General features: G+C 45.7%; 2 protein-coding genes across 2 annotated transcripts; both read right to left on the reverse strand.

Moving 5' to 3' along the window:
• Positions 1-3007: 3007 nt before the first annotated feature.
• On the reverse strand, positions 3008-8188 carry Tsp_07586 (zinc knuckle protein). Its single transcript, XM_003380996.1, has 4 exons — positions 7889-8188; positions 5352-7771; positions 4687-5318; positions 3008-4623 (listed from the first exon to the last, which is right to left on the reverse strand). The coding sequence occupies exons 1-4, from the start codon at positions 8186-8188 to the stop codon at positions 3008-3010; spliced, it is 4968 nt and encodes a 1655-aa protein (XP_003381044.1).
• Positions 8189-8576: 388 nt separating this feature from the next.
• On the reverse strand, positions 8577-9426 carry Tsp_07585 (conserved hypothetical protein). Its single transcript, XM_003380997.1, has 2 exons — positions 9286-9426; positions 8577-9239 (listed from the first exon to the last, which is right to left on the reverse strand). Exons 1-2 carry the CDS (start codon positions 9424-9426, stop codon positions 8577-8579), a joined length of 804 nt encoding a protein of 267 aa, XP_003381045.1.
• Positions 9427-9730: the final 304 nt, after the last annotated feature.

A 9730-nucleotide genomic window follows, 5' to 3' on the forward strand; every position in this document is an offset into this window, starting at 1 on the left:
GCCGTTCCTGTTGATGTTGACAAAGATTTATTATTCACACACAAATGGCGCACAAATGCTGACATCAAGCAATGTGATGTCCCACTTCAGAGTGAATTTGAAAGCAACTTTAACAGCTTTTCTGCTTGGTGCTGTTCATCGCTTTCTTTCTGCCTTCGAAGTGCTTCACTTTTATTTCTCCATCCGAGTTTAAAAATACTGTTCAAAAAAAATGTCTGCCAACAGTTGCTTTCACTTGTCATATAAATTACCTTTTTAACTAACAATTAAATAAAAATTTATGCCTAAGGTTCTTTTCTATTGTCAGATATTATTCTGATGAAGGCTAGTTGAAGGCTATTTAAGTACAAAGGGAAAATCAAAAATTGGTAAATTGTCTACAGCTGCAGTTTTCAGCTAAAACAAGGAGTGGTGATTGCTGAATGTTAGCATCGAAACACTTTTCTGATTTTACCTGCCAGTTCTCTGAAAATGTGTTCAGTTCGCAAAAGAATTTAATCTTTCCAATCTTTCTTTCGTTTCTCTTCACAAGAGTTATTGTTTTTCTTCTTATGTTTTATTTAAATAAAAAATAAAATCTGGAATTTTGTTTAAAATAAAAATTTGTGGTTATACATTTTGTGTAAATTGTATTAAATTTCTCTATCAATATCTAAAGTAAACCCACTACTGGGTTGATTAAACATTCAGGTTGCAATTTTTGTATTACTATGGTCAACATTCCAGATCAAAAAATATCTGTTGCATTTCGAAATGATTTTACCAAACAAAACTGAAAGCAAAGAAAATTATTTTTCATCTTAAGTTCACTTCATCACGGGTGTGTCCGTTATATTGATCTAGCACCGCATATGCTCTGCCAAAATATGATCATAGTTAATTACCATTGTCAGCAGCCAAGGAGTATAAATTGGTCTTTTATGAGCTGCCAAAATTTTTATTCCCATTGTTGAGAGTGAACAATAATTGCGCAATATTATGGAGTTCACTGCCTTGGTCAGATAATGAGTTCATTTGAGAAAGCATCTGCAGCATTGTAAAAATTCCAGACCACCATTTATCATGGCATGAATTTGTGGCTTATGCATTTAGATGGCATCATAGTGCTCAGAAATACTGAAATGCTAGCTTCCGTAGCGTAGCGTGTAATGTTATGAAGCTTGTAATGCAGTACGCACTGACTTCACATTATATGGATGATCTGTGAAAAATTTCTCAGATGTAACGTAGCTAATGTACAGATTGAACTGAAAAAGCTTTTGCCTAGCTTACGGAAATTTAACTGCAGCACATGTGTGTTGGTCTAGTGAAATTTCAGAAAACTTTTCGTGCTGAATGCTGTTAACCTAGCTCACAATATTGTCAAGCTAGTGAACAAGACTAGCTCTGTTTCCATCGTAAACAGTCATTACATGTCAAATTATGAAAACAAAGAATAACGTAGATAAACACGATTATTTAACATTTCTTTGGTCAGCTATCTCTTCTTCAGGCAATGTTCGCTATACATGTTCATTTGTTGCTTCTATATTTTTGTAGAATAATGCAATTGGATAATAAAGATATTTAATTTGCAAAGAACAAGACCGTCAATTCTATTTTTCATTTATTTCACTCCTCAGTGCTTATCATTAGCTTGTGTTATTTTCCGTATCGTAGGTTTGAGACGTGTTTTCGAATGATGGGAATAAATAATAATGATTTTCAGTTTGTATCGCAAAGAACCGACATGAGCCAATACACAAAGGGAGATGCCACACGCACAAGTGCATAAATCATAATGACAAATACGGGTTGACAAATACAAACAATAGCTTAATGTAGCACATTAGTAATGTAATATTACAGGCAATCCATTTTTTCAATATAACGATTAGTTGGTTGCCATGGTACAGTGTCCACAAGTTTAGAAATGGACTTTTCCCATATTTATACGTTATTGTTGTATTGCCCATCTTGCCCATGGTATACATTGTAATAAGTTTTCACCGCCTTTTCTTACTGGTCGTTGAACTCGCTATTTCATTGGACCTTCAATTCGTCGTCTTATTAGTTTTCCTTATCTAATTGCTCATTGATTCAAACTCTTCAGTTGTGATTATCTGTAATATTCTTCATTTCATTGGTTCAAATATTCCATTTAGGATTACGTAACTTTAATAGTGGTGACGTAACATTAATAATGAAAATATTCCTTATTTGGGAATTGTTTCAATCAAGATTTATAAGTTTTATCATTCATTGAAATTTGGTTTTTCCAATATATTATTAGTGAAGTTCATACTTTTTAGTGATCAACGTTTTCAATAATAACTTTTATCATTATTCTATATTTTATTGTACCAGAGTGACGTTATATAAAATGCAATAGTAATAATTCAGAAAAAACGATACAATACAAAAATAAGTTAAATAGTGATTTTGATTTTTCACTAGTCAAGAGCAGCAACAACAACAGTAAAGAACAGTCAACAACAACAACAACAATAAACAACATAATAGTGAACAATATTAACAAAATGGTATCAGAGAGATTTCAAAATCACAAATTATTGTTTTTGGATTAAGATTGACGCTGAGGATTGCCGGTTATGCCTGTGTTAGCGGCAAAATCGTTGTCGCTTGAAAGCTAGTGGACTGTAGTTTTTATTCGGCGGCAGATCAATCAACTATGATTATCTAGCCGCAATCCGAGCTATGTTCGTTTCCGAACGTGACAAAAAGCAAGACAAATAGGTGTAAACAGGCTTTTACTAAACAAAGATGGAGTCTTAGAAACGGGACCAACGGTGTAGTGAGAAACCACAACACACACAATAAATAACAACAAACACGCCCACGCAATACAGAACACAACACAACACGCTACGATTCCCACGCAACTAGTTTTCTCTCCGTCTATGACGTCATTCCACCGTAACCCACCGTAGCCCGCGCTCAAGTACAGGCCACCAGGTTCATTGTAGAATAATTTCCAACAGACTCCCCCCTTAATGGGTGGAGCCCATTAATAAGCTTCGGCTGGTTCCAACAGGACCAGCGTGCGGATCGATCGGCACAAGGTGCCTGCCGCAGTCTTGACTTTTGCCGACCTTGTCAGCCCGTCACCGCCAGTGAGCAACTCAACGATTCGACCAAGGGGCCAACGGCGTCGTGGAGTATTGTAGTCAGCAACCAACACCACGTCGCCAACACGGGGTTGCTCGTGTAACCTTTTCCATTTTCCCCTGAAGCTCAGAGTAACCACGCACTCTCGTTTCCAGCGCTTCCAAAAGGCGTCCACGAGTTTTTGCTGATAGGACCAACGGCGTAGCAGGTGTCTCAAACTACTGCGCAGTGTTCCACGATCAGCACTGTTGCTCCGGTCAGGAAATGACGCCAGACTTCGTCCGATGAGGAAGTGGGCTGGAGTAAGGGCCATCTTCTCATCTACGTCGCTTCCCACGAAGGTCAATGGACGGTCGTTGACACGAGCTTCTACTTCGCACAATACCGTGCGCAACTCGTCAGGTGCTGCCAGACATTGGCCTAACGTTGCCTTCAATGCGGTCTTCACAGATCGCACAAGGCGTTCCCAGTACCCCCCGCACCAGGGGGCACGTTCCGTGATGAATATCCATTCAACACGTTCTGATGCGAGATGTCGTTGCACAGTTTCCCAATTTCGACCACTGAAAAGATGTTTCAAGAAGGCGTTCGCCTGATGAAAAGTTCTAAAATTGTCTGACTGGATGGTGTCAGGGCGTCCGCGACGTGCGACAAACCGTCGCAAAGCACGTAGGAAGCTCTCGATCGTCTGGTCTGGGACAAGTTCCAAGTGTATGGCTCGGACAACCATACATGTGAACAGGCATATGTAAGCCTTCTTGATCACAGATTTGGAACTTTCACTTCGGACCAGTAGGGGTCCAACAAAGTCGATCCCAACATTGCTGAACGGCCTCGCTGGATTCACTCTGATCGCAGGCAGATCACCCATCCGTTGTTGGAACGGACGCGCTGCCACTCGTCGGCAGATCCCACACGTGCGAAGAACACGTTTAACGGCACTGCGACCACGAAGAATCCAGAATCTTTCTCTCAATGCCGCGAGAGTTTGAGCAACACCGGCGTGCAACTGTCGATTGTGCTCCCGTCTGATCAGCAAATCCACGATCATCCCTTTTCGAGGGAGCAGAGCTGGGAATTTGGTTTCCTCTTCCAACTGAGCTCTGCCAAGACGTCCACCTACTCGCAAGACTCCGAGCTCATCCAGAAAAGGGTTGAGACCGCTCAACATCTTCGTCATCGCTTTATCCAGAGACTCTTTCGAGCCGAAGGCGTGGATCTGCTCTTGCCGGATCCAAACTCTCTCAGCTTCCTTCAACTCGTCCGACGTTAATCCAGTTCCTGTTCTTCTTGAACTTGAAGGCAGGGTCGTATTATGTCGAAAACGTCGGCACCATGCGGTCACTCGGATCAACCTCTCAAAACTGGAATACCTACCCGGGTTGATGACATTAACCGCATCCTGCGGCGGTGAGACTGTCACCAATACAGCAGTCGCTCGAAGTTCCTTTTCGAGCACCTCTAGGCTCTCAATCCTTTCTTCCTTTTCGGCTTCCGGCCATGTTTCAGGGGGGCCTCACAACCAGGTCGGGCCCTGCCACCACTTCAGTGAAGTAGAGAGATTCTTCACAGTACAACCTCGGCTCGCAAGGTCCGCCGGGTTATCTTCAGTGGGGATGTAACGCCACCACAGCGAAGGAGTGAGAGCTTGAATTTCGCGAACTCTATTCGCAACAAATGGTTTCCACCGATTCGCGTCTCCATTGATCCATCCCAATGCCACCTTGCTGTCACTCCAGCAATGGCAAGCCTCCACGTCCAATGCCAGCTCTTTTCTAACGTAACAGACCAGTCGGGCACAAAGAAGAGCAGCCATCAGCTCTAGCCGAGGAGTGCTCAACTTCTTCAGCGGAGCCACTCTGGATTTCGCTGTCACGAAACTCACCTGGATGTCATCTGGGCTCTTCACCGCCCTCAAGTACACTACTGCAGCGTACGCCGCTTCAGAGGCGTCACCAAACCCATGGAGCTCTAAACGACTCGCTTCTGTCGGTGAGAACGGGAAATACGCCCTGGGCAAGGCGATGCAGGGCAACTCGTTAAGCTCTAACTTCCAAACTCGCCACTGCAATTCGACTTCTGCAGGCAGATTATCATCCCATGCCATACCAGTTTGCCACAGCGACTGGAACATCCGTTTCGCTCGGACCGTGAAAGGAGTTAGTCCGCCGAGCGGATCAAACACTGAAGCCGCTGTCCGGAGAAGGTTTCTCTTGGTCTAATGGTCCTGGTTTGCGGCTAACTCCGGTGGTCGGAAAGTTAGTTCATCTTCCTGTGGATTCCAAGAGACGCCCAGGGTCTTCCACAAGCCGCTATACCCGTCCCTGAAGATCTCCTCAGTTGGCCGGTCAACCAACGCTTCCGGGGCGTTACTCGCCCATTTCGCCAGATGGAATCCCCCACTGGCGAGCAACTCAGACGACCGATGAGCAAAATCCCTTGCTTCTTCTATGGAGTCACAACTAACCACCAAGGCGTCTACATACATACCGGCCTTAATCTCATCGACGACAGTACCGAAACAGTCACGCTTCTCTCTTAAATGATGGTTCACCACCTGCATGGCTAAGTACGGAGAGCAAGCTAGACCGAAACACACCCGTGTCAAACGGTACGTCGCAATAGGACCACCCGGTCCGTCCTTCCTCCACAGAAAACGACAAACGTCACGGTCTTCGCGCAATCCCACTTGCAGGAACATCTTCGCGATGTCCGATTGGAGGGCCACTCTAAAACGTCGGAATCGGAGTAGAATTCCTAGCAAATCAGCCTGCAGCTTCAGCCCCGAATCCAGCTGTTCATTCAGTGATGTTCCTTTGAAATTCACTGAAGCATCCAACACAATGCGATGCTTCATCGCCTCTGGACCCTGCTGACTGACTACGTGGTGAGGAAGGTACCACGTTCGTCCCTGGGGTCCTTCCGACGTGATTTCCTCTGCCCAACCATTCACAAGGTAGCTATGGAGTATGGAGGAGTGCACGTCCCTTCGTGATGGCTCTCGGGCCATCCGCCGCTCGAGTGTCTCGAGGCGTCGTTTCGCAACAGCGAAATTATCGGGCAGCCAACATCCGCTGTTTTTCCAGAGCAGTCTCACTGAATAGCGAGTTCCATCATATGAAAGCCCTTCACGGAACCGCTTCTCCGGATCGACTTCGTCTGACTCGCTTCTAAAAGGGACGCCCATCTCTTCAATCTCCCAGAAGCGTCGGAGCAAGTCCTCGACGCTCGGTTCCACAACAGCGTTGAACGCGGCAACAGTCTCCGGCGCTGGGTGAGGATTCACTGGACCGCAGATGATCCACCCTAGAACAGTTTCCACGGCCACCGGGTCGCCTGGCTTTCCTCTTCGGATCGCCTCTCCTAGGAATCGACAGTAGTAGTCAATGCCGATTACGACGTGCACTTCGTCAGACGATTCGTCATCGAGGATCAGATCCAAGAATTGCAAGTGCTCCCACTCGCTCGTCAGGATCTTCGAAACTGGAATTCGGTGGCAGAGACTCGGCACGGTGAGCGCCTCCAGAGGATAGCGCTCTGCATTTTGGCTGCCGTCAAGTCGGCTCAGCCAAAGCTGCACCACCTGGGATCTGGGATGCTCATGGGTTGCACCACCGAACCCTTCAACCTTCACTGGCTGAGCTCTCCCGACAACTCCCAATGCCGCCGCAACATCTTCCCGGATGAATGAGTACTCTGCGCCTGTATCCAACAGGCACGTCACGGTTATTCCAGACCCCGTAGCACCGAAGGCTCTCGCCTTAATCGTCTGAAAGCGGTTGATCTTTCCCCGCTTTCCTGAGGCCAGGTTGGCGTGCATCATCGAGACGGATGATGACTTACACTCAACCGTGGGTGTCTCTTGCACTCTCTCTGTGGTCGTGGTACCGACCGACACGACCGCATTGCTGTCTTTCGAAGACGGACTCTTCCTGCGACGATCGCTCTTGCAGGCAGAGGAGACATGCCCTGGTTTTAAACAGTAGAAGCAAAGTCGATAGCGGGTTGCCATCTCCCGCTGCTTCTGGCGACTAGCCTGTTTCAATCTCGCGCACTCCGCAATCGTGTGCTGTTTCTGACAGAAACCGCAGACGGCTTCAACCGCGGAGTGAAAAAAGGCAACGGTCTTTTGGGTTTCTCTACCCTTACCAGAACTTCCTTGCTTCTCCGATGCACTTTCCGATCGTTTATCTTCCAATCTCAGCTCTCTTGCTCTTCTCGTGGTATCCGCAAGCTCGACCTGCTCCTGCAGAAACCGCAAAAAACAAGGTAGATCCGCTACCAAGCTACCGTTCTCCATGGTAAGTTTATCCCATTGAATACGAACTGAGTTTGGAAGTCGTTCACGCGCGACTGCGATCATAACCTCCGCCGCCGAAAGGCCGCCGTTACGCGGATCCTTTCCCAAAGCCGTCAGGGAATACACCCCCCTATGGCATTCATCACAGATGGCGGAAAGATCTGAGCTCTTGCTTAAGGTGTGGAAAAACCGGAGGATGTGTTGTCTAATTGCCACCTGAGGGCGATCAAAACGCCCTCTCAGCCGCTGCACCGCGATCTTGTAATCCTGGTTAGCTGCCGACAGTCCTTGTAACGCATCCAACGCTACACCGGTCAAGCAGCCACGAAGATAAGCTATTTTCGTTGCGTTAGACAAATCCGTCTGCTAGTGGACGCTAGATTCAAATTGATCCCAAAACTCACGGAATCTCGTTACATCACCATCGAATTTCGGAAGTTCGAAGCGTGGTAAGCGAACCTTCCTGCCTTCATGGCTAACCGAATCCATCGGTTCCTTGGCAGCCATGGACGACTCCACGTTCGCCCGTAAACTCAGGAAACGGTTCCTGAGCCCTGCCCAAATGTCACTTTCGATCTCAGCGTCTTCCACTTCGTGCTCTTCCTCAAATTCCAATTGGAGACCGTCCAATTGCTCGTAGAGAGTAATAGTCTCTTGCAGGTGTAAACGAAGTTCCAAGTGGAGAGCGTTTTCTCTCCAAATACGTTCCAAGTGGTCCATCTTCTTCTTCAAAGCCGAACGGCGGATTTCGACCTTTTTCTTCATTGGCAAAACTCGCATACTCGACACCACCTGACTTACTTCCGGAAGGTTCAACTTCGGTAAACCCTACTGATCCGGCTCGGAGGACCAAAATGTTAGCGGCAAAATCGTTGTCGCTTGAAAGCTAGTGGACTGTAGTTTTTATTCGGCGGCAGATCAATCAACTATGATTATCTAGCCGCAATCCGAGCTATGTTCGTTTCCGAACGTGACAAAAAGCAAGACAAATAGGTGTAAACAGGCTTTTACTAAACAAAGATGGAGTCTTAGAAACGGGACCAACGGTGTAGTGAGAAACCACAACACAAACAATAAATAACAACAAACACGCCCACGCAATACAGAACACAACACAACACGCTACGATTCCCACCCAACTAGTTTTTTCTCCGCCTATGACGTCATTCTACCGTAACCCACCGTAGCCCGCGCTCAAGTACAGGCCACCAGGTTCATTGTAGAATAATTTCCAACAGCCTGATTTGCTTAAAATAAACCCGTATGTGGGAATATCTTTATCCGTACATAAACAATAGACTGCTGGCACCAGCTTGCACGCCAAAAAGGCATGGATGGTAAACAGTTTTTGATACCATTGTGGTACAACCTTGAATGTACCATCAAATGCCCAAGTTCGCCTGGTTGCCATCAGTCTAATGCTAGAACCCGTAGCCAATACCAATATATGACTCGATGCATTCTGCCACAGCAAAATATCTTCACCGGCCATTGTTGTCCTGAATGCGTCAGGGATTTGCTGGTCCCGACGATGTTCAGGCAGTTTTAGGTATCGCTTTGACCGGTGGCTGTACATAGTGGACTTCACTAGCTTAAAAAGCGGAAAATGGCCAGATGTAGATGGCGCGGCGGACGCGGCGGAAACTTCTTCATCGTAAATGGCGAGGATGGATTTTGTTTCTTCCGCGCTCCGTTTCTTCAAAACCGCCTTTTTTTCCATTTTGTATGCTAAGTGCTCATCCACTGGGCAGCTTTCGATGTGATCCTTTTGCGTAATCACACATGTCACATCTAGATTTGTCCATGTGACACCCTTGCAGCCTTCTTTGCCCTATACCAAAATAACCTAACCCTTAATAACGAAGGACACACTGTACATTTAGCGCATACTTTTGAGCAAACCTAATGTTTTTTCTGTTTGTTGGTGTATCTCTATTTGTATGTGTCCTTCCTTGAGAAACAAGAGACGTACTTCGGCCACGATTTGGTACAAAACACAGCTCAGAAATATCAGCCATTGTGAAAATGATGAACAGAACAGAAAATGATTCAAATAACTCTCGAATGCAAAACGCAGAACCAAACAAAAATGGACGGTTTTGAATTCTATTTTTAATAACCATTTTGCAACAATATTTAGTTTTCATTTCATATTTTATCTACAATCGAATATCAACTTGTGATATTCCTTGTGGCACTAATGCCTTTTGTTGATACTGACAGAATGAAATTAATCACACACAAATGGCGCACAAATGCTGACATCAAACAATGCGATGTTCACTGGCAGAGTGAAATTTGAAGCAGCTTTAAACTGCTATT

This window comes from Trichinella spiralis (assembly GCF_000181795.1).
Source record: "Trichinella spiralis strain ISS 195 chromosome Unknown Scfld2, whole genome shotgun sequence".
Taxonomy (NCBI): Eukaryota; Metazoa; Nematoda; class Enoplea; order Trichinellida; family Trichinellidae; genus Trichinella; species Trichinella spiralis.

What these genes read in the sequence shown, in the direction of transcription:
- Tsp_07586 (XM_003380996.1), bottom strand. Translation starts at nt 8,188, where the DNA reads ATGCGAGTTTTGCCAATGAAGAAAAAGGTCGAAATCCGCCGTTCGGCT. An exon ending in CCAAGGAACCGATGGATTCG is followed by an intron (nt 7,772 to 7,888) that starts GTTAGCCATGAA and finishes GTCCACTAGCAG; the next exon opens with ACGGATTTGTCTAACGCAAC. An exon ending in GGCGGACCTTGCGAGCCGAG is followed by an intron (nt 4,624 to 4,686) that starts GTTGTACTGTGA and finishes CCTGGTTGTGAG; the next exon opens with GCCCCCCTGAAACATGGCCG.
- Tsp_07585 (XM_003380997.1), bottom strand. Translation starts at nt 9,426, where the DNA reads ATGGCTGATATTTCTGAGCTGTGTTTTGTACCAAATCGTGGCCGAAGT. An exon ending in CTCAAAAGTATGCGCTAAAT is followed by an intron (nt 9,240 to 9,285) that starts GTACAGTGTGTC and finishes ATTTTGGTATAG; the next exon opens with GGCAAAGAAGGCTGCAAGGG.